Here is a 25013-nt window from a genome sequence, read left to right on the forward strand (position 1 = left end):
TCGGTGGAGTTTAATAAACTCGGCCGTCTGCTTCTTGCTATCTAAAATATAACAGGACACTGGAGTAAACTCTTGACCGTCTCACACTTCTGTTTAATCAGTTTTCTGTTTGACGTTTATTCAGCTGTGTGAAAATCCCGGAGGAACCCACCCGATGGATTAATAAAGTTTTATTTAATCTAATAATCTAATAATTTTGATCTCAGCCAAACCGATTTACTCCAGAACAAATAAAACACTGAAAAAAGCCAAACAACAACATTTTTAAGTTATCCGAGTGACTTATATATCATGTTTAAGCCGAGTAGCGACAGACAGCGGGGGTCTGAAAACGATGAAGCCGGGAGTCCGCTGCTCTCACGGGCTCTAGTGACCATTGAACCCCCGGGTCAGCTATCGAGCTGGTGGGTAACAGACGTCACCGAAAACGTCAAAGCCCTTTTGCAAATATGTGATGTCTTGATAAACCAAGCAGATATTTGAAGTTTACACAGCTACATTCTCGCCTGGAAATATGTTAAAAGTTTATTTTGTGACCTAGAAAGAATAATAAGAGTAATATTAAAACTAAGCAGCGGCCACCATTGTTGGAAGCTGAAACCGGCTCGGCCGCGCTATGAATTCTGGGACATGGTGGGCCACGAAGGACACACCGACCCATCCTTCAAATCCGGGGAAATGAAGGATGCATTTGAAGGAGTCGACAAATTGGGACAGCCTTCGTCGCCTGGCTGTGACGTAATTGGCCTACAAATGCGTCCTCCGAAGGATGCAGCCGACGTTTTGGCGGCACAGCTAGTGTAAACAGGTGAGTGATGGAATCCAGGTGTTAGGAAGTAGGCGTGATCTCTGAGCCCAGACTCACTGCTGCCTCTGGCGGATGTTAGAGGAACTGCGGCTTTTTTCTCACAGAGAGAATAAAACGAAACCGTATAATGCTGATCACGTGTTGCTGTTTGTGGCTCCTCTCTCTCCCACCTGTCACACCTGCAGTCAGACCTCCATGAACTAACCCCCCCCCCCCCCCTCCCCTCCCCTCTCTCCCCTTGTGCTTGCAGTCCGCGAGCGGAGCAGAGAGCAGTTCAGAGCATGCGCTCGGCGCGGCAGAGCATCATCTCCTGCAGCGACCGTGAGGCGAACTGTACGGCCGCGCGCCACCCGGACACCCTGGAGCTGTCAGGATCCTCCGCGTGGAGCTCCAACGACTCGGCCGTTGACGCGCTCCAGCTCAAGGAGCTCCAACTGCCGGCTGCGGCCGCTACGACCGTAAGTCTCCCTCTAAATCCTCTGATTTCTTTGATTCCTCTGATCGCAGGATCCAAACACACCTGAGCAGCTTCCACCTGCCAGAGCGCGTTTTGATCCACTCGGCGGTTCTTCGGTGGTTTTACGCACGGCGCTTGCGGCGCGGGAGAGCGGAGAGCTTTGTTTAAACACAAAGAAAATTCTGTGAAGTGTGACAAACCGAGCAGTGAGTCAGACAGAGTCGGTACCGGTACCTGCGGTTTAAATCTAGTGCTGAAAACTCAAATCTCACATTCATAGTTTGAGGTTCGCTTCGTCGGTGTCCTCGGGGCTTTAAAGTGCAGCTGATCATTAATCTGACAACTAACTGATCAGCCTCATATCATGAGTTCATTAAAGTATTAATTAAATTATTGATCGGGAAAAGTGACGTTAATTCAGAGTGACAGCAGCAGAAATCAGAGAGCGGCGGTCTGAGTGCATCCAGGTTTACTGCAGGCTCTGTGTGTCTGTATGAACCCAACAGCACATCTGTACAGCTGTGAGCCCAGCATGCTTTCTAGTTAAACTGAAGTTAAACACATGCTGACACACACACACACACACTGAGGCTGCGGAACACGCTGCGGGTGGCTCAGGTGATTGGTGGCGTGCTGAGAACAGCGTGTGAGGCTGCTGTGTGTCCACACACTGATTTCAGGCTGATGTGAGGTGTGGCGCTCTCAGAGCTGCTGTTGTCAGTGGCGGAGTCGGCGTTCTTCTTTCTGATGTTCTGCTGGCAGGTTGGTGTTTACTGCAGGTTGTGGTTCACATGCTGTCTTCCCTCGCAGCGGTTCAGTTGCTTCAGACCAGCTGGGTGACGGGAGGTGGAGGCGGTTTTTCTCTGCTTCAGTGCATAGTCAGTGTCATGGGACCTAATCATAGTGGTGGGTTTCCAGCAGCTGACTCTGGCCTTCTCTCGTCCTTTTCCTTCCCCCCTCTGCTCCAGGTTTTCTTCCTGGCTGGACATGAATCACCTGAACCTGAGAGCTCTCCACAGCAGATCACCTGCCTCCACCTCCTCCTATCCCAGCATGCTCCTCTGTCACCTCTCCTTCACTGTACCCATGAACCACTAAAAGTGAAAGTGTGATCATAGTGGACTGTGTCACGGTCCACACTACACTACACACTCAGTACAGCACCTCACTGTACCGTGCAGGGGTACTTTGGTATTGTGTCCTTTGCAAGAGGTGCTTGGAGTTGTGCTGCTGTGGTTTACAGTCTCCAACCTCTGGTGGCAGGACGCCGACCGTCAGGGGCAGATTCCAACCCGAAGCCTTCAGAGGAGAGTTAACACTCCTGCAGCTGTGAAGCCTTTAGTTAGTTTACCCTTTTTGGCCCTCCATAAAGTTTACATGGTTGCTTTGGGCCAGTATGAGCCGTCGGGGGAGCGCTGGGGGGCGTGCTGGGGCACGCTCGTGTAGATCGAATCTGTGCCTCGCCTGCTAACAGTCTGTGTTCAGTGACTTGGGATGGCGGCATTTAGACGACACTTGTTTTTAAAGTCAGAACATTTTGTCCTTCCTGCTCTGGCTGTCATTGGTTGAGTCTGGGCGTGATGTTCGAGGAAGTCTGTATCACTGCAGGAAACCTCAGTCCAGTAAACGGTTCTGTGAGAGCCCTGCATTTATAAACGACGGCGCTGCAGGAGGTCAGCTGACGCGCGCAGGAGGCTGGGAGCACTTCCCGTGACCAGCAGGCACACAAATGTAGGTTAATGTGACACGTTCACACTGCTCTTGTTTGCAATTTGGCATTTTGATGACATTTACATGTGATCTTTAACGGTTTTATCACACAGCAGCATCTCCCAGAAACAATGTTGTTATAAACACAGACTGTAGATAGAAAATGGCCACACAGTGCTGTAAGTTCAGCGTTTTGTTGCCACGATGTCGTTTTATTATGAGGTAAAAACATCTGGACGAGAGTCAGCCTTGTTTTCAGTCACAGCTGCAGACAGATGCTGGACCCCAGACTTCACCTGAAGGCTCTGATTGGGGGCGGAGCCCTGCAGGCGTTACGGCGGGAGGCACACGCCAGCGCCTCAAGCTGCTCCTCTGTCTTGTGTTTTCATTTGGGACCAGCGTGCAGACACATTGCTGGCTGATAACCTTTGGTGATATTTAAGGGGGCGCTTCGGGCCACGTGTGAGTCAGAGCACGGCTTAGAGCAACCAAGCAAAGGTCAAAGGTCAGTGCTACTGCTGCTGCTGCCGGTGCAGCTGATCAGAAATAAGCAGAGCTGAATCTGTGCCGGCTTGGTCCGAGTCTGCTGAGCTCGGTGATTGGTGCATTTCTAAGCTGATGGTGATTGATGAGTAAACAAGGTTAACGTCAATTTTTTTAGTTCTTCGAGGAAAATCCTTTCCGTGGAAATCAATCCACAAAGAGCTGAAAATGCAACATAGTGTGCATCTAATCTGCCGTTCACCATCACAGGGTTATCTGCTGATCCTCCCGGGGATTAACCTCCTGAGGCGCGAGGTACTGACCCTCAAAACACGTCAGTGTCCTATTTTCCTCGATTACCCACAAACCAGCCCAAGTTCCACCGAGTGAGTCATCGATTTTAGGAGAGGAATCTGGAAATGTTTTCGAGGATCATTCTCCTTCCACGCAGCCCCGACTTTCACTTTGTTTTAAACTTCATGTAAATATTTGCTGGTGTCACTGACTCATTAATTATCAATGAAATCAGACTCTTTAATGTCCATGGTTTGAACGTCGTCTCCCACAGAGCATCACATTTCTGAGCTCTGAGAAGCAAACGATTAAAGTGAAAATCAGACATTTGTATAAAATCACGAGTACATTTAAGGATGCGGCTAGTTGAGACGGTTTCCTTTGAAACCACAGAGGTCATGAGATATGCTCAAAGCTCAGTTTTAAAGCTCTTCTCTTCTGGCTGAAAGTCTTACGTCTCACATGCCAGAGGATCTTGGTGTCATAATCAAAATCCAGGTGAGGAAGTGGTTCCTTACCTGTGGAGTATTAAATCCCGTTCTTTTATATTCTTTACGGCCAAAAAAGACACGGCTCAAAGTGGTCTTTTACTTAAAAAATGATCTTTAATTTTACATGTCCCGGAATATGGAGACCTGAACACATGAACACACAAGGTCTCAAGCAAATAAAAGGAAGCCAGGTTATTTATGTACTTCTCGACGTCACACCACACTTTAAGTTTCGATCAAACAGCCTAGTTGGTTTCACTTTCTGGCTGCAGTTACCATGCTTCTGCAAAAGCGGAGGGTCTCAGAGTGGAGCCGCTGCTCCATAACTGAAAGGAACCTATAAAGATACCAGTATACACTGCGTCACCGACCACCGAGCCTCTTTATCCTCCTGACTTCGGCTCTTCTGTCTGATTTTGTAGCTTTGAAGGACCAAATGAACCGGATTAGCATAAGCAGCAGCAGAGCCGAGATCAGAGAGTTGATCTTGGACCTTTGAAGCGATTCTCCAGGCATTAAACACTACCATCCTCCTTCTGGGCTCTGCTCTGAAGCTGAAGGAAAAGGTCTCAGCTCATTTCTTAGATTTCTGAGAGCTCCGCGGCTGGACGGAGAGGATCTGAAGCTGGATGCTTGTGTGCTTTGTGGCTGGTGTAGCAGCACTAACGTGGCTGCAGACGTTAGATGTTGTTTGGCAGGTAGACAAAGCAAATGAAGAGTTTTTGTGGCCCAGAGGGTTCGTTTTGCAAAGCTCCATCAGAAGCTGAAGTCATGTGGAGCTGAAGCCTGCCATCGGATCTGTGCCTCTGTGTGACGTCTGTCTGCACTGTCGTCATATATTTTCATCCTTTGTGTGCACAGTAGACTTATAGTCAAGACCGCCTAAACCAAGACCAAGACAGCACCAAGACAGGCCGAATCAAGACCAAGACAAAGTCGAGACAAGACCGAGACAAGAAAGTCTTTAAACTGCAGGTTTACGGGTGTCGAGCATATTTATGTGTATTTGCGATGCACTCGCACAGCCCTCCTCACCGCTGTCTACTGTCTCACTCACTTACTGAGAGGACAGACGTACGCTCTCATGCTCTCTGTTTTTCACATAATGATATTATCCTATATCCTCGCATGTCATTGGCCACAATATGGAGGGATTGGAGCATAGCTGAGCCACTGTGTGAGAGCTGCTCGGCTCTCACACAGTGGGAGACCGAGACCGAGACAAGACCAAAGTCCGTCGAGACCGAGACCGGTCTTGAGACATCTCTAGTGCACAGTTTAATTCTTCTACCATCTCCAAGGAAACAGGAGACGTCCGATGAACCGTTATCTTCAGAGTCTATTTGCTGTGAGAAAAAAAAAAGCAACATCTCTACTAATTGAAATGTTCGATGCTTCTCATACCAAAACACACCTCTGGCTTTCTTTTAATAAATATTCTGATGGTTGAAGTTTGTCTGATTTTCAGTATTTGTTCTCTTCCTGAATTCTTATTGTTTAGCAAATGTTTCAGATAAACACATAACCTGGATAAACGCCTAATTCACCATCCAAACCTACCTGTGTGAAACAGTAACTGCCCCCTAACCCTCGTGACTGGTTGCTCCACCCTCAGCAGCAGAGATAACGTCAGTGAGTCTTCAAACTTCAGTCATATCGCTGTGGAGGAAGTTTAGCTCCGCCCTTGTTCACGGGACTGTTTGGATTCAGACACATTGGAGGGTTTTCCAGCACGAACGGCTGTTTGAATATTTTGTTAATGAGGGTCAGCCAATCAGAAGTTATCTCAAAGGGGGAGGAGCTACAACAGCTTGTTTCAGACAGGGTGAAATGAGGTTCTGCACCGAGGCCCAGGATCAGACAAAGAAGGATTATTCTGAACTGTGAGTCATGCAAAGCTGCTCTAGGAGAGGAGAGTAGGTCAGGTATCTGAAGTACGTCTATGATTATGATAATAATTTATTTAAAATCAGCACAGACACGTTCGCCTCCTGTTTGAGCCCCTCAGAGCTTCATAACATTATTTCTGTGTCAGCATGACAACGACTGTTGTGTAAGAGACCCTGAACACACACACACACACACACACACACACACACACACACACACACACACACACACACACACACACTCAGGTTTGTTTAGCATCTTAGTGAGGACTCTCACGGACGTAAACCCGTTCTGGACTGATGTGCAGGCTGCCATAGACTCAGATACTAAAGGGCACAGCTGTGTTATTTAAAGTCATTTCATTTCTCTGTGCTGTTTTTGTTGTTGTTGTTTTTGTTGTCGTGATTTTAGACACGATGAAGATGCTTGTTTTAGTTCTGGGTGTTCTTGTGGTTTTGGGTCTCTTTCAAGCATCTTTGTGGTTCTAATGATGAATGTAATGATTACTGTCACACTTCATGTTTTTTTATTCATCATTTGTGTGTGCGCGTGCGCGCGCGCGCGCGTGTGTGTGTGCGTGTGTGTGTGCGTGCGTGCGTGCCAGAGGTGTGGACTCGAGTCACATGACTTGGACTCGAGTCAGACTCGAGTCATTAATTTTATGACTTTAGACTTGACTTGAAAAAATGTTCTAAGACTTGTGACTTGACTTGGACTTTTACACCAATGACTTGGGACTTGAATTGGACTTGAACCGGTTTACTTGAAAAGACTTGATATTTTACCCCAAATATAAAATTTAACATGCATATTATATAGAGATTGAAAATGTGACGTCATTCACGGGTAGAACCGCAAAGGATTCTGGGAACTCGTGGCAAGCGGTACTAGCGCACGCAGGCTTTCAATTAAAATCAGTTATACAGCGATAAAAAGAAACACAAAAATGTCAAGAAGCTGTTGTATTATTAACTGCAATAGCCGGTCGCATGACAGCCACGGGAAGCCGACGGGTAAAGAGATCGGTTGTTATCGGATTACGTCGTTGAAGAGAAATTGTTCGAGCCATGTTTCCGAAGTAACAAAGACGCGACTGGATTGCAGCCATTCAAAGATCAAATATAACGTCCCAGAACACTCCAGCTCACAGGTTAATGCTCCAAGCATTTACACGAAGGTCAGTGTTTTTTAGTACTTAATACGTCATTTTCATAACATAATTGGTGATATAGGTTACAAGCAAGTCTGGCGCTGAACAGAAATTGTCGCGCTATGCTCCTTTGTTTATTGTGCATAAATAGTGAATTGTCCTGACACAATATTGCGTTTCGCTTCTGTTATTATGGTACACTGACAAAAACACATACTTTTATTCACAGGATAAAACAGGTTTTTTGTATCACTAATTGCCCAGTACGATTACAGCATACAATATTGTTGTCACTGCTACATTTCTGTGATGGGTACCAGAAATTATTTCCACTGCTAATTAATTACCGTTGAGCTCAAAGGTCCTATTAATAAACGGTTAAGGAATGTGTATTTATGACGACGATTTGTGAGACTGGTAAACTTATGATACGTACGATGGTCTTTACTTTCTACACGGTGCATTTCAAGGTCCTGTACCCATCCGTCGGTAAACTGTACCTGGGCTTGTTGCAGTGACCTGAAGTTACTAAACTTCATGAGTGTATGCACTCACTCCAAGAACCGTATGATTATAAATATGCATATAAATATGCTAAGATGAGATAGCTGACTTCATCTAACTAGCAAATGTTGTCCAGGCTACGTTGGTGATACAGTTTTTTTTAATGTGTATGATATTTTTGTCATGCGATTTCAAAGCCGGTCCTACAACCGCATCCAAGAATAACATGCAGCTTATCTCAGAACTGTCGGTGAAAATTATTCTTGGAGCTAGGTTTAATTGAGCTGCATTTTAAAGAGGTGCAATTTCACAATTTGTGTATATTTTCTAAGTTCACTATTTTGTCATGTGTTGAGAAAAACACAGATTTTAAAATCACATGGTCTAATATTTACATTTAGCATAACTGCAACATGCTTTTTTTCGTTTTTTTTAAAGACTCGAAAGGACTTGAAATTCAAAATTTCAGACTTGTGACTTGACTCGGACTTTTACACCAGTGACTTGAGACTCGACTCTGACTTGCCTGACATTACTTGAGACTTGACTTGAGACTTGAGGATAAAGACTTGAGACTTACTTGAGACTTGCAAAACAATGACTTGGTCCCACCTCTGGTGCGTGCGTGCGTGTGTGTGTGTGTGTGTGTGTGTGTGTGTGTGTGTGTGTGTGTGTTTGTGCGCTCAGAAATATCCAGCGTGAGGCCCTAGCGCTGTGAACCATCTGATCTCTTTTTTTCAAATTAAAAGCATGTGCCTTTTTCCTCGCTCTGTTTAACCTCGTTACGTGAAAGTCACCGATGCAGCTAATGATTATTTTTTCCAGAAACATATTGATCAGTTGTTCCAATATTTGTCGATTAAAATCTGAGAGATGGGTCGTGTCTGGTGGTGAAACACAGCTGCAGAAATACAAAGTCGGTTCTGATTGTTGTTGATTTTCAGCTCATTTTCAAGTTTCCACTTTTATATTTCTTTGGAATTTTTCTGTCTCATTGTTCAAACACTGAAACCTGTTCCAGTTCGGTCAGTGTGAAGACAGATGTGCTTCCAGGGAGACGTTTAGGCTATTTTATTGATGTTTCTCTGCAGACTCAGGTTCTGTTTGATAGATTTATTTGTGTTTTATGTTTTTAGAACAAACTAAGATTTTTTTTTTGTTGCATTAAAAAATCAGCTGTAACGTAATTATTGATCTTGATGACAGACAGGACTGTGGAAGCTTCCTCTAATCATCTTACCAAAGCAAACCATCAGATTCCACTTTCAGATACTCTGCAGCATGAAGAATAAATGTCCACTGTATTACTGGTGTTTTCGCATTAGTGTATTAGCCGCAGGGTAAATCATGTGTCGGAATGAGGAAAGCTGTGGTCTCATCATCGTCTCCTCTCTGGAAGATTCGAGCCACATGAAGCCTGCGATGTGGATTTTCTGCACTGCTCTTCCTCACAGTCTGACTTCGTCTGATCCTGTTATAAGACGTGGACGGCGTGCTCAGATGGAACATTTCGCCATCATTTGTGTGTTTGTTTATGTGTGTTTTGTGTTGGGATTATGCAGCAGTGGAAGGCTGCCAGTGAGCACGTGCAACGCTCTCTTATATTGTGCACTTGCTCCACTGCATTTTTCCTTCTTTATGTCCACACAGATTGTTTTGGTCGTTATCGTTTGTTCACGCTGTGAATGAAGCGAGTTTTGCAGATTCATTTAAACACCTGCTGTTCACTTTGAAACCTGCAGTTCCTCTAGTTACCACCACACTAGAGGCAGGCTTCCATTAGCTAATCTACATAGACTGTATATAAAAAATGAACCACAGCGACATCACTCGTTGGTTTTGGTGTTTTCACCCTTTGGACGAGAGCGTGAAGTTATCAGCTAACGTTAGCTTGCTTGCTGTGTGGAAGCGTCACACAGACACAGAGACCAGATAAATTATTCTAATTAATACAGATGATGTCATTAAAAATGCTCCAACAGAACAAACACGGTCCGGAGGTCCAGTTCAGGTGAAGCTAGCAGCTACAGCCGCCTGTGCCACCATCATTAACCTGTCGGTCAAAGAGGCCACGCCCCCAATGATGCAAGCTTTAAATTATCTATAAACACTAGAATAGTTTGTGTATCAGGTGGTAAATGTGTTTATTTTTGCGATACAGGTTTAACACGGGAGTCTATGGGGCTGACTCACTGCTGCCTCTGCTGGATGCCCGAGGAACTGCAGGTTTCAGGGAAGGACGTTATTGAGCACTAATTAGCGGGTATCTGTGGTGTGTCATACAGTCTGTGGCTGCAGTGGGGATAACGTCTGGCTTTAAAAGAAACCCACACGTGAAACTGGAGAACAGACACCAGTAGATGATGTCGCTCTATCTAGTGCCTGCAGTTTTCTGTCATACGAGCAGCACAGCGCTCCTGCAGAGAGAAGCAGCAGGACCTTCAGCCTGCTGTGAAGCGTCCAGCAGACTCACGAGGTGCAGAAAACCAAACCAGCTGGAGATGTTTGACCCAAGACGTAGAGGGAACAGAAAGGACAGGAACTTTAACCTTTCAGGTCAGCTGATCTCAGCTTTTACAGCCTCTGTCATCCAGGAAGAACAGCTCCTTTCTTTCTTTGAGTCTACAGCAGCAGAAACAAAGACGCTCTGTGATCAGCTGACCCACCGATAAGTCTCCTCCTGTCCAAACTTCAGCCCGCGAGCCTCGACTTTCAGATGACTTCTAACAGACAGCGTGAGATCTCTGAGGACGGGAAAAATGTCCCTGCAGAGCAGACGAGGGACGATAATGAGCACGCATGAAGCTGCGAAGCATTAATTCCACGCAGAGCGATCCGAGCACGACTGTAATTACAGCGAGACTAAAAACACTGATTGTGTTTCATTATTAAGCCGCTGTACGCCCGCACTGATCCGCTCATTCGTATCGTCCTGCACTTAGAGGAGGCTAACCACGTGTGCTGAAAACTCTGCACACGTGTTTTAGGGGCGCCTTCATGTCAGCTATATATATTTATATCTGTATTATACTGGAGTCTCTACAATTAGATCTACATCTACAAACATGATCTAAATATGACTTATATTTGATAATATTTTGTTTCCTAATGTAGTGATTATCGTATCATTTATTTGACTTTAGTGTTTCCTGTGGGAATAATAACAAAAGTTATTATTACAAATGCTTATTACTGAAATACTGCTTCATGTGTCATGATAGTTTTTTATATTCAGGAGTTTATTCCAGCACAGCATGTGATTCATTATTACTGAAACAATCAGACTGAATATTTTGGTGATATTTATGATTTCTCTGTAATTCAAATTCAAGTGTATTTTACTTAAATAATTGACTTTAGCTGCAAATACAGTGGAATGAGGAGGTAACAGGAAATAAGCTTTTGTAAATATAAGTGTTATTGAAAAATGACCCAAACATGAAGATGCTAGCATGTTTGCTCTCAGCAGTGATCAGTAGTACTAATGAAAACCACGCTGAGCTGCTGAATTTAGACGTGATTACAGGTGAAGCAGCATCTTCAATGATGATCACTGATAACAGACTTCTGTGACTGCACATGTGGGCAGATGAGCAGTAGATGCACGCATCAGCGTCTCAGTGAGTGCAGGGGAGGATTTCTGCTGTTGCAGCGATCCTCGCTCGGGTGTCGTGGTGAAACTCTGAATCCTCTGTGACGGGCGCGCTCCTCTCCACGGAGTTCATCAGCAGGGAGGATCTGTGGCCTCGCGGCGAAACGGAAACGGCCGACGAGACGGAAAACATTTTCATAATAACGACTCTGAGACTGCAGCAGCATGTAGATTCAAACGTCCCCGTGTGACTTTGCATTTTAACCTTATCTCTCATTTCAGTAATCCTCCACAGTTTACTGCACTACTTTTGTCTCTGCGGGAACGGATTCAGCTTCGGATTTTTTGATCGGTAAAGACGACGATGTCACGTCCCAGTGGAAGTCGCCGGAGGAGGAGCTTCCACACGAGCGCCGAAGGAATCGCAGCGCTCCGGGTGTTCAGACCTCCCAGAAGGAGACTCAAAGCACCGAAACAACAGAGTCTCTAGAGAGTACCAACATACAACGGCTGATTTTACACCATGTCCCAGCACTAGTTTAACTAACTAGTACTGATGGTGAAAACCAGCCGGGACACAAACTTTAATGTTAGTCCCTCACGTCCATGTGCTCGGAACTGTCCAGATCATCAGTATGTACAATGACAATAAAGGGTCATTCTATTCTATTCTATTCAATCTCTGAAGACGTAAAAATAAATAACAGTCAGGCTGTGACGGTTTCCACGCCTGACCTCGTCAGTCTTCTTCGTTGACCTTTATTCTCCTCGTTGTCGAGGTTTCCTGCTTTTCCCGGCTCGTTTGCTCTTGCGTTCCACCTCACCGGTTGATCCTTGCTGCTACACGGTGTGCTTCAGAGCTGCTTTAGCTCCTCATGGATCAGGTTTAGCAAGCTGCAGGAAACACCCCTCAGAGGTTTTGAATGATGTTGACATGACATCATCATGACATCATTGGTCAGACCCTCCTGTTCCTCCACATCTCAAAGCTGCTCTGTTAAACTGAGATCTGTGACGGTGGAGCCGTCTGAGTGAACTATGACATCAGAGGATGGTTGAGTGAGGTCAGAAAGGGATGGGCGTGGTCAGCAGCAACACTCAGACAGGCCGTGGCCCTCACCACAGCAGCAGGCTGAGCACTGATACAGGCAGGATGGAGCCACGCTTTAAACTGACTCACAGACCAGGAAACGTTTCTCCATCTTCTGCTGTCCAGGTTGCTGTTCCTGCTACAGGACTGTGCTCTTCTGTCCATCTGCGTCAAGGTTCACAGACGCTTTTCTGCAGATGCTGGTTTTAATGAGTGCTTATTTGAGTTCCCGTTGCCTCACCATCAGCTCGAAGCAGCCTGGCCTTTCTGCTCTGACCAACCGCGGCTCATTTCTCCCTTTATTCACTTTTCTTCATCATCCTGAGGCTCCGTTTGAACTTCAGCAGCTCTTCTTCAATTATGTCCAACGAGCTGCTGGCGTGCTAAGGAGCAGCAGAACAGGTGTACCTAATGAAGTGGCTGGTGAGTGATGGAGGCGTTGCTTTGTGTCATGTTTTGTCATTTTTCCGAGTCTCTGTGTGAGGCAGGCCGTCCGTCCTGAGCTGAACGTTTCCCTTCCTGTCCCAACCTGTCAGACGCCATCATCATCGAAGGCGGGGCTCTGAGAACAGCTGATGGTGGATGCGACTGCATTCATGGGTCACGGCAGGAGACAGGAACCATCGGCGTCACACACGCCAACGCTGACCTGTGTGTGTCCGTGTCCAAACTGCTTCACGGCTGAAAACAAGCCAAGAATCATTTATACGTTGTTCTGTTCTGCACAATCCATAATCCAAGTTATTCCACTGGATACTCGGGGCCAGAAGTTTGTGGACAGCTCACACCACTGCTGTGTGTGTCCCCCATCCAAGCCTGTGATTCTGCTAAACACAGGACCTGAATGCATCATGCTGAGTTTACTCTGCAGTGTTTTGTGTGCAGCACACTCAGCATTTATCCCCACAGTGGATGTTTCATCACTGCAGCACAGACTTGTGTCGCGTTTCATCCCATTTCTGTGGAGAACGCAGCGATGCCGGCTGTGACGCATCAGCTGCAGTTTACCATGTTGCCGGTTTTTGCCACGTCAGCACGGATCCACCCGTCCTCCAGAATCAGACGTGTGTGGACGCGACCGCTAAACGACTCTTCTTCCACGTTTCTGACAGACGTGTGGCTCGTTTCAGTCGGAGACAGAATCTGTTTGCTGCATCTGTCAATCACGGATGACGGTCTTGTGGTAGCCCCACCCACAGATGCTGATGTCACAGGTTCCACCTTTGTACTCATCGGCATGTTAAATGGCAGTCTGGCGGCAGGAAGTGGTCTCAAACACAGCTTTAATGCTGAACTTTTATTTTGGAAACAAACTGTTCTGATAAAGAAACAAACATCCAAAAAACCCGACCTCTCAGGAAACACGATAACAGAGACACGGAGCCTCACACAGCTCATCTGCACGTGCACGCATATTACATCACGACATCTTCAGTGTTTCTATTCGTTACAGGACACGCTCACATCTGACGTTTGGGTTGTTCTTCACCACGTGCTCGTACAGGTCCTGAAACAACCTGAAGATAACTCAACAGAGTCCAAACACAAAACTCAACATCTGCAGCCCTCCCCACACTGTCCTCATAACGCCTCTGTGTGGGTTTCTGATTCGCTGCCATCCACAAACACAAACTGAGGCTGTGACACACAAAGATCATCGATTCAGGATCTCTGGTGTTTCATTCGATTGATTAGGTTTGATTCGTTTCATTAGACTGTCCCTCCGCGGAAAAGTCTCAGTTTGTACACCAAGATGATTTCAGTTCATTCTCGGCTCTGCTTTAAGTTTTCTCCTGCAGAAATGATCGAGGAGCGTCCGTCTCCCTGCCAGAGTCCATCAGGGTTTTAAACCGCTTTATTAAAAGTCCAATAATTCGAGTCGCTCCTCGGGCCAACCTCCAACTCTGATTAGCTGTTCCTGATGTTTCTGCTGGCACTGATCTGAGGCCTGACAGGGAGGAGGCTCGGAGGAGGTTCATTAGAAACAGCGATGGACAGACCTGTGAAGACGCCGCCTGTCAGGAAGGATTTAGGTCGCCGGTTAGTGATTAGTGAAGTCTGTGAGCGTGAAGGCTTTCCTCCGAGTGGAATAACAACATCATCGACAGGAAGGAGTTTCTGGCCTCGCGTTCTCTTCTAGTCTTTAGAAACGATCAGTCCTCCAGCTGCAGGTTTAAATCTGTATTTGTGTTTTAAGATCAATCTGAAGAGGACTTTTAGTTGAACAGGAAACAGGAAATGCTTCGTCGTTTTTGGGGTGTGTTTGTGAGGCTCTTTTGTTTCACACAGGTGCTTTAGACCTCCCAACAAGAAAAACTGGGACATTAAACAACGACGGCCTGTCTCTAAATACGACCATCATATCTCAGCCCTGCATCTCTGTGTCATGGTTCTGTCGTATGTACTTTTTACTGCATTTTCATTTCATTAAACAAAGCTCTTACACTAACTGACATGCAGGGAAGCATTCCACCTTAAAAGCTTCCAGAAGCTGCTGTTCACACGTTAACAACGCGTCACAGTCTTCCTCCCCTCAATCCCAGCTGCTCCAGCAGACCCCGAGCCTGGTTCTGCCGGAGGTTTCTTCCTGTTAAAATGGAGTTTTTCCTTCCTACTGTCGCCAAAGTGCTTGCTCATAGGGGGGTGGTCTAGTTGTTGAGGTTTTCTCTGTATTATTGTAGGGTCTTTTTCTTTCTTTTCAGATAGTGACCCCCTGAAGGAAGCAGCTGAAAGTTTCGCAATTGCTTTTGCAGAGGTGTCACGTTCTCTTGTCATTCTGCGTTCGGTCCTGCAGGTGGCGATGGTGCCCGAGGCGCCACGCCCATTCCCCACCGTGGATGTGCCCGACCACGCCCACTACACCATTGGCTCCGTGATTCTCACCATCGGCATCACGGGCATGATTGGGAACTTCCTGGTCATCTACGCCTTCAGCAGGTACGCTCATCACCGTGCTGCTTTCAGGTGAAAATGCAGCCTTAGGCCCCAAAAACAGTTACTGTTCATTTTATTTTAATCTAAACTTGACTAAAACTCTCACTCATGTATTTATTTGTAACCGCGGTGCTGCACAGTGTGAAGTCTTATTGCTTTGTGATAACTGTAGTAACTTCATGTGTGCATTGTAATATATATATAAGGAGCTTCTACACTGATCAAATGATAACACAGGGTGTCACATGTTAAATCTCAGGTAATCTTCAGATTTGGGTTAATTAGCCGTAGAATAATAGTTGCACAACACAGCATGAAAGCTGAAACAGTTTTTATATGTTTCACAGTCTGAAATTTCTCATCTCTGCCCTCAAACGTCTCCTGTTCAAATGAAATCATATTAGACACGACCGACACTTCTAAAAACTCTCACTTCTACTCTTGGACCTGCCGTCCAGGATCAGATAAAGAAGGATTATTCTGAACTCTGAGTAATGGAAAGCTGCCTCAGGAGAGTCCAGAATAAATATTTGGAACCTGAAACGACTAAACAGATTTAGCTTTACTTGTTAACAGAGGCTCAACTCAAACTCATCTCATCCAGGATTTCTTTATCTGCTCATTGGCTACAGACAGGCTCACAGGCTTACAGAAGTCGCCCAGTAAGAAGAAAGTAGGCTTAATGGATGGTCTGAGGGAAAGTATAAGATGGATAAGGAGCAGAGAGTCCAAGAGGAAAAGGATGGAGCTGGAAATGAACGGTCTTTAAAAAGAACGCTGGTATAGTGTTTGAGGATGAAGCGCATGAGCAGCTGCAGAAGCACCGGAGAGAAAGGACGGCCCGTAAGGCTTTAATCAGAGGTTCCTCATGCTGGGATAAGTAGGAAATCAGGACCTCTGTCTGGAACGAGCTGCCGCTCATTTATCGAGCAGCTCTTTTCTTCTTCCATGTCTGCAGAGAAACAATGAGCACAATGATTTCAGGAGTTCCTTTAAGAAGCTTTTCCACCTAAGAAAAATTCGATGTGCGCATCGATCTGCCTGTTCCTTGGATGGGCATCGATCCTTCTTCTGCTACAATCAGCTGTGGTTTAAGGCGAATGCGTCATTGATTAAACGTTCATGTTCAAGCTGAAGGAGCCCTGAGTGCTCTCCTTCAGACAGACTCAGTCATTACTGAAAAACATCAAACTGTTCAGATTTGGATCATCTGCTCAAAATTCAGTTTTATTTTCTGTAAAAGACAGAATTTCACTAATGTAACAATATCACTTAGTTAAAGTTAGCAGTTTGTGGGAGGTTCGAGTATTTTTCAGCAATTTTTCTGTAATTAACAAATTAATTCTGTTTAAAATGTCTTTGCAGGAGTCGCAGCCTGCGCACGCCGCCCAACATGTTCATCATTAATTTGGCCATCACTGACCTCCTGATGTGCATCACCCAGTCACCCATCTTCTTCACCACCAGCATGCACAAGAGGTGGATCTTTGGAGAGAAAGGTACCAACTGCATGGCTGATATTACAGATGATCTCATTACAAATGCTCCAACAGCACAAACACGGACCAGTTCAGGTGAAGCTAACAGACAGCTAGCAGCTACAGCCACCTGTCAGTCAGGCCACGCCCCCTTTTTTCTTTTTTTGTATTTCTTTCTCGGACAGAATACAAAGTTGATTGTAACTGTTACATTTTTTTGCTTTTAAGAGTGTGATCATGATAAAAGTGTTTGTAATGTTGTGATGTTTTCACTGTAAGGAAAGGGGCTGGTTGACCTTGGATGACCCCTAAAAACCTTTAGCGGCACCAGTGAAAATGTTAGCATCACAAACGTAGCGAAGGTGGGGGGGCCCACTTCACTCAGGGTCTGTCTATAAACGCGTACACTGCCTTCTGCTGGATGTAAGTGAAACGACAGAGGCTGGTAACACACATGTTTGTCTTATGGCCTTATTGTTGCGTAGAAACCTCTTGACCAATCTCTGCCTTCCTAAAGATGTTCTTGCCTCTTCACAGGTGTTTTCCTTCACCGTGTCCGACGTGTGACTGAATTTGAGCTTCAGGGCTTAAAATGACTGATTGTTTTATTTTCTATCTCCAGCTTCTTTTCCATTCTTCTCCACCACGATGTGAACCAGTAACTTTCAGCTCAGAGAGAAGAGCGCTGTGTTTGAGTCGCTCAGAGAGACGCTGAGCGAAGGAGGTTTATTTGTCACAGGAAAGAAGAGAAGTTTAAAGCGACTCTAATCCCTCTCTGTTGCCTGCAGGCTGCGAGCTGTATGCTTTCTGTGGCGCTCTGTTTGGGATCTGCTCCATGATCACGATGACGGTGATCGCAATCGACCGTTACTTCGTCATCACGAGGCCTCTCACATCCATTGGAGTGCTGTCTCGGAAGCGGGCCCTCCTCATCCTCGTGGCGGCCTGGGCCTACTCGCTGGGCTGGAGCCTGCCGCCGTTCTTCGGCTGGAGTGAGGACACGCGACACAGCACATTTAGAATACTGTATACGACAGCACGTGACAGTAACAGCGTTTATCAGACTGAATAACACTTTAATGTCAGGTAGACTTCCGACAAAGATCCAGATAAAAACGGCGGTCCAAAGAACCACCTCTCTCTGTGTTAACGTTTCAGGCGCCTACGTCCCTGAGGGCCTGATGACCTCCTGTACGTGGGACTACATGACCTTCACGCCGTCTGTGAGAGCCTACACCATGCTGCTCTTCATCTTCGTTTTCTTCCTGCCTCTCTTCATCATCATCTACTGCTACATCTTCATCTTCCGCGCCATCCGCACCACCAACCAGTCAGTTTGAATCTCAGATGTCTTTCGTTCAGCTGTGCCTGACTTCAGTGACTGACTGAAGCTCGTGTGCGTTTCAGGGCAGTGGGGAAGATTAACGGCAGTGTTCACAGTCACGGCAGCACTCGTGATTCCATGAAGCGTTTCCATCGGCTGCAGAACGAGTGGAAGATGGCGAAGATCGCGCTCATCGTCATCCTGCTCTACGTCATCTCCTGGTCGCCGTACTCCACCGTGGCCCTCACCGCCTTCGCCGGGTAAAACACTCAAACCTCCACACCTATGAAAACGTGTGTGTCATCTGAGTCGAACTACAACAAAACTCTGAGCTTTGTGTCGCTGATGGCCACTAGGTGCCGCTCTCCGTCTCTTAGAGAAATGTGGCTCGTTTATTTCAGCTCATTTACATTTTTGTCCACTGCGGCTTTAAAGTTTGAAAGATCTTTGTTAAAAAGTGTTTTCTCATCCAAGCTCATCGCCGAGGCTGGTGAGAAAGAAAGAGTGGCTGACGCTGTAAACGAATTCAGAAAACAAAAAGCTGAAGTCCTAAATGACAAAACATTTTTAAAAAGTAATAATAATATTTAAAAAGCTCCTATTTTGTCAGGTCCTCTTGTTTTGCTTCATATTTTTAAAAATTAGGATACAAAAAGTGACTTTACTGTAACTGAAATGGTAAAAACAATTTGGAGAATGATCTTAAATACCAGGAGCTGGACAATCAAAGTTTAAGAGGCCTCAAAGAGAAAAGGAGCTGAAGCGAGTTGTTTCAGACTGGGGGGTAGGGGGTGGGGGGGTGGAGCCATTAAGAGATGGCTGAGGTTCAAATTCGACCCGTGAGTCACGCAGAGCTGCTTAGTCCCAGGATACAAACCGAGTGTGAAAGGAGCAGCAGGGCTCGACTGTCTGAACCGATGCTCGTTTAACCCGGCGAGCCCCACATTAACCGGTGTGTTCTGGTTCACAGGTACGCAGACATGTTGACACCCTACATGAACTCTGTCCCCGCCATCATCGCCAAGGCCTCGGCCATCCACAACCCCATCATCTACGCCATCACACACCCAAAATACAGGTAAACCCCATTTCACAGGTAAAAGACTGACTGCAGCCCCAGTTCTAAATAAATGTACAGAGTGTAATCTACATTTATTCATAATAAAACATAGAAAACATATCAGATGTTTAAACTAAGAAAATGTTCAATTTTCAGAAAAATGTGACCTTCGATTTAGTGACACCTGATAAAACATGTAGCAGCTGATCAGGTTATTTGGCAGCAGGTCCATCACATGATCAGTTTCTAAAACAGGAAGGAGAGAGTTTCTCAGAAGTAAACCTACAAGCTGTGACTCAGTTTCACTGTGAACATCTCATCATCAGCATACTCAGAGAATCAGACGAGGCTGATAACTGTGACCTTCGGGTGCTTTAAAAATCAGTGCACGGGCTGTGAGCAGTTCAAAATAAAACAGGAAGTGAGCTGAAAAGGAGACTAAATATCACAAATGACTGGACACTGCATTAGCTGCATGAGCCACTGAAGTACTGATCGGTATAGACTCCACACTGACCTTTGACCTCTCTTTGCAGGATAGCGTTGGCCAAGTACATCCCATGTCTTGGCGTGCTGCTCTGCGTCCGTCCTCGTGACATCCGCTCGACCAGCAGCAGCTTCGTGTCGACGCGCCGCTCTACTGTGACCAGCCAGACCTCTGACATCAGCAGCCAGTTCAGGCGGCAGAGCACTTTCAAGTCCCGCCTCTCCTCTGCCTCTGACAGCGAATCGGTAAGCTTGAAACGGTTTAATCAGGAAGTTTAAAAAACGGTCAATGTTCAGGAGCGTCCGTTTAACCTCTGCAGGGTCTGACAGACACCGAGGCTGACCTGTCCTCCAGTCTGGGATCCAGACCGGCCAGCCGTCAGGTCTCCTGTGACATCAGCAGAGACACCGCCGAGCTGCCCGACTTCAAACCCTCATCCAGCTTCAAGTCCAAGCTGAAGAGCCACGACTCGGGCATCTTTGAAAAGGTAAACTCAGAGAACGGAAGATGTAAAATAGTGGATAAACTGTGAAAGTGTCACAGAGAGGATCGAACCGCTGACGCCATCAGGACGAAACAAAAAGAAAATCCATTCGTTTATTCAAAACTGAGCGCTGTAAATGCTGCAAACACAAAGAGCCGCAGGCTCAAAACAACAAGTCTGAAATCCACAAATAAAACCAGGACAACTCAAGAGCGCCCCCTATGGAACAGGAAGTGAATTCACACAGACAGACAATACAATCCAACCCGGAGGCCTAATATAATGATGACGATGTGAGAACGTGTTTCACAATCACAGCTGCGATAACACGACAGAATAAATATCATTACTGAGGACATACCAGTGTTAGTATGATTCATCTGTAAAATATTAACCACATAATACTACACGTGTTTTACTATCTTTAGCAATCGATTTTTAGTCTTTATTTTAAACTTTATTTTATTTAATTGTTTATTATCTTGTGTTTATTATGTTTTAACTTTTTATTACCATTGTATTTTTTTATTTTTGCTTTTTAGAATAGAATAGAACAGAGCTGCTGATACTGGCTGCCAGCTCAGAGCGGCACCGGAAGTTAAATACTTTTTTAAATGTATTGAGCTTTTTTAATCTACAGAGACTACAGACTTTATTTAATTTATGTTTAATGTTTTGGCCTCTGTGTTAATTTGCCAAGACTCAGGATTAATAGATCTTCTCTCATAGTAACAGCCATAATTGTTAAGTGACGGCTGTGTGCAGACAGGAATAGGACCCAAGATGCAGACTCCAGAGACAAACGTAAACTGAAATAGCTTTAATGCTGAACTCAAACATAACATAACTGGAAAAAACCAAAATAAACTCAAACCAGAGGACTGACAGAACACACAGCTAAATAAACGGTAGATCGCAACACAGACACAGAGAAACACAGGGCTTAAATACACAGAGGGAGCAATCAGGGAATGGGTAACGGGAGGGAAACACAGCTGGGGCAAATCAGAACTGACGAGACAAGGAAGCGTCACCTGAACACACTGAGATAAGACAGAGACCTTCAAAGTAAAACAGGAAACACAAAACACAGACTGAACAAAGACACAGACTCACATGCAGGCACTACAGAGGGAACAGAGACGTGGGACCAGGACAGACACAGACACTGACTGGACACGGGGATATAGGAACTAAGGATACACAGAGACGCGAACTAGACAAGGGGATACAGCTGACAGGGGAGACAGAGCAACTAGAGAAGACAGAGACATAAACCAAAAGACAGAACTCTAACAAAGGAACCAAAGACTAGAAATTATAAATAATAATAATAATAAACTCAAAAACCCTGGGTCAACGACCCAGGCATCCTAACAATAATAACATATACGTAACAACGGCTGATCTACAATTTTTTAACTTTTCTCAGAGATAGAAAACTTTGCACATATATTTTAAGATTTTAGGATTAAATAGGTGATTTGTACCATTTTCCTTGTGTCTTCATTGTCGTTCATGGTTCATGATGTTGAACTGTTGGTGTTGAGCAGCATGAGTCACAGTATGAGTCCATGTGTTTCTCTTCTAGACGTCCTGTGACACTAAGCTTCCCACGGCAGGAGCAGGTGAACGCAGCAGCAGTTCAAATGTGAGTTTCACAAACAGCTTTTACAGTCACATCTGTTGGTGGAGGTGCAGTAAATGATGTGAAGGTGAAAGCAGGACCCTTTCATTTAATTTATGCTTTTTTTATTTATGTTGTTTTGTAAGCGATTATCTGTATTTAGATGAAACGATTTTATTCTGATCCAAAGATTTATACAGATCTGAAAATGTGACACCAGTGTTGTAATACAAATATTTTATATGTTATTAAATGATCTGAATATTGATGAATTAACAAACCATCTGTGCAAATCTGTACGAGAGCACCACGCACGTCCTGCACAGGATTCATCGTTTGGTGGTTTCATTTTGTTTCTATGAAACAAAAAATCATCCACAGAGACAAACAGTTTGTGTATCAGGCTGGAAACATGTTTGTTTCTGTTGTAACATGGGAGTCTATGGGGACGGACTCACTGCTGCCTCCACTGGACACTAGAGGAACTGCAGGTTTTGTTTTTAGCACTCCCGCTTTGGCTTCAGTTGTTGGTTCGGAGGATTGACTCTCATGAATCAGGGATCCAGTGACCTCTGGATCCCTGTTAAACAGCTGTTAAATGATTACCTACAAATTTGCTTTGTGCCGACGATGGCGCTAAAAACCCAGCGGTGGTCATTTAGCGCTATCATTGATCCGTGATTGGTTTACGATGGCATGCCTGCCCTCTCAGATTTAGGCATCAGTCACATTTGTTTTAAATAACCGTCTTTGTCTCTTTCACAGAACGGTGATTTTACAGATGGTGCAAGAGGCGCACTCTGTCGAATCCCGAGTATCGTCATCAACTCCGAGTCCAGCCCTTTCCTTTCCACGGGACGAAGTGGTTCCCGCACATCTCGATCGAAGGCGACCAACAGCAGCGGCGGTGGAGGTGCAGGGGTGGGTTCGGCGTAGAGCTCCACCCCCCTCTCCTGTTTAAACACCTGCAGCCATGTGACCACCTAAGGTCCAGGCAGATATTTGGGACTGTGCAGTTCAGAAAAAGCCATCAGAACTCATCAGATTGTAAATCTGCAGGTCGTTTATAGATTTTACCCGATTTGTACCGATATGGATGGAGACAAATTCCAAACCCAACCTGGAGCTGTTTTACCAACGAACAAAACAGTTTACTTAAAGAGCAGCTTACCTGAAACAAGGTGTATCCTCTCACTCTGTTTGGTTGTTTTGAGTGAAGGGAAAGCAGCTGCTGTGAGTTGAAATGTTACAGAATTCATATTTTGCATTGAGTTGCTCTTTAAAGAGCTCCTGAAAGCTGAGAGCAGGTCTGATCTTTGATTACACTGCAGCCACACGGACTCTGAGGGTGGAAATGTTCAGTCAGACTGATGAAAATGCCTCTTTAGCCAAGGTCTCCTGTGACAGGTGAGGGTCCCTTTAGAGGTTTTCTGGTGTCTGAGAGGACTTTGAGCTGAGGGAGGAGATTCTTCATTCTGTGATTCCTCAGTAAACCGTGTGCTTTCCTGCCCTTGGTCTTCTTATGTTTCTGCTTTGCATGTGGATTTCCAGCTCAGACCTCAATGTGATGCCACCGGAGCAAATCATAAAGGTTAAATCATGAAGATGGTTATGTGCATCCCATCTAACCAAAACTAACTATAAATTCAAGAAATCACTGACTCAGTGCCAATAAGAACATCTCAGGACATCGATCTTATACCCACAGTGATTACCGATCGCTGTGGATGTGGCTCTGCACCAAGCAGTTTTTCTGCTCATTTCCAACTTTAAAGTATTTTTTAAATCTTTTTTGTCATTATGAACAGTTTAGAAAAACAAAACCTTTGTATCGGCCTTTAAAGCTGCCCCTCTGTTCATCTTCTATCTGAAATGAGCCATTTTAGCTCCTGTCTCTTTAAGAACACCCCCACCCCCATAAACCCACTGTTTCCTGATTGGTCAGCTTCCAGAAACCTAATAAGGGGCAGTAAAAAGAACAGCCATCCAAACCTTCTTTAAGAATAAAAAACATAAAGCTGCTTTTCTTGCCCACAACGTTTTTGGCCTGCATAGTTGTGACTTCTTGAACCACAGCAGTAGGAGAGCTGAAACGATGCTCATTTATTTGTTGTGTAACCAACACTGATATGTTCTAAACTGAGGGGTGTAACTACGAAGAAGATTATTGGGTTAGTGAACTGTGTAGAGCTTAAAGTCATAATTTTCCATGTCACCAATGTGGCCCTTATTTTACAAGCTAAATCACCATGGCAACTGATGCTGAACACATCACCTGGCCAGGAGCAGGTTATGTTTGAATTTTCAGTTTAAAATTGTCTGGAAGCGCCAAGTTGTCAACGATTCTTTTATTTCTGGCATGTTTTCAGTGTGATATAGATTCTATATCTACTTACAAAGAGCGCTGAATGAAGCAAAAAGTAATGTTGCTGTAATGTTGTGCTTAGAAGTAAACAGCAGCATTGAGCGCGCTCAGACACAAAATCTTTCACTGCAATTCAAATCTCTGTGACACAAATCACCAGATTAATCAGTTTCTCCAATAATCTTCAGATTATTTAGCTGTTATATTTTATGTTCTTTGTAAACATTTAATTTCTTTTTAATAATATTTTACTTACTATTTTATCATCCTCACTTTATAACATCTCTAAATGGAGCGGGTGGCGCTCACGGGGATCATTTTGTGAAGAAAAAAAAGAGTCACATGATGCACGAATCGTCTTTCTTCAGTTGATAACCTGTCATCTCTGTTATCTCTGGGGCTTTGCTGATCCAGCTAAGACAAAGAAAGCCTGGATATGTAGCTTTCCTTCGTAGTACACCCTTCAGGGTTAGTTCACGTTCAACAACCATATCTAAACCAGGAATAACAAACCAAAAAGTCAACTGCTGTGTTTTAGCTGTAAATTCTAGTTTTAGTTAAACTCTTCCTTTAAAAAGCTGAAAATCAGATTTTCCGGGAAGCCCGATGCCCGACTTGGGGAAAACATGCTGGGACGTCCTTTGCAGTCTCTGTGTTGAGCTCATTGTGGCCTGTACATAGAGTTTATTTCCAGTCAGATTCTTTCGGTGTAATCTCCGCGAGTCCTGAGAGGCCTGCAAAAACGCTTTTGTTCTGAAGATATTTTCAGTGTTTTGTGTTTTAAA

At 45.0% G+C, this 25013-nt stretch overlaps 1 protein-coding gene across 1 annotated transcript; it reads left to right on the plus strand.

The window, feature by feature from the left end:
* The first annotated feature begins 1060 nt into the window (after window positions 1-1060).
* On the plus strand, window positions 1061-23655 carry opn4a (opsin 4a (melanopsin)). Its single transcript, XM_085476903.1, has 11 exons — window positions 1061-1266; window positions 15264-15406; window positions 16769-16902; window positions 17670-17873; window positions 18040-18211; window positions 18289-18465; window positions 19176-19283; window positions 19802-19997; window positions 20072-20239; window positions 21828-21887; window positions 22629-23655. The coding sequence occupies exons 1-11, from the start codon at window positions 1090-1092 to the stop codon at window positions 22797-22799; spliced, it is 1710 nt and encodes a 569-aa protein (XP_085333029.1). The 5' UTR covers window positions 1061-1089; the 3' UTR covers window positions 22800-23655.
* The last annotated feature ends 1358 nt before the right edge of the window (window positions 23656-25013 follow it).

This window comes from Copadichromis virginalis, linkage group LG13 (genome assembly GCF_057382275.1).
Source record: "Copadichromis virginalis isolate Kocher_CV1m ecotype Utaka linkage group LG13, C_Virginalis_male_GT1.1, whole genome shotgun sequence".
Lineage (NCBI taxonomy): Eukaryota > Metazoa > Chordata > Actinopteri > Cichliformes > Cichlidae > Copadichromis > Copadichromis virginalis.

Coding starts and splice junctions, on each gene's coding strand:
- opn4a (XM_085476903.1), top strand. CDS start 1,090: ATGCGCTCGGCGCGGCAGAGCATCATCTCCTGCAGCGACCGTGAGGCG. Junction 15,407..16,768: donor GTCATCTACGCCTTCAGCAG/GTACGCTCATCA, acceptor ATGTCTTTGCAG/GAGTCGCAGCCTGCGCACGC. Junction 21,888..22,628: donor AACGCAGCAGCAGTTCAAAT/GTGAGTTTCACA, acceptor TCTCTTTCACAG/AACGGTGATTTTACAGATGG.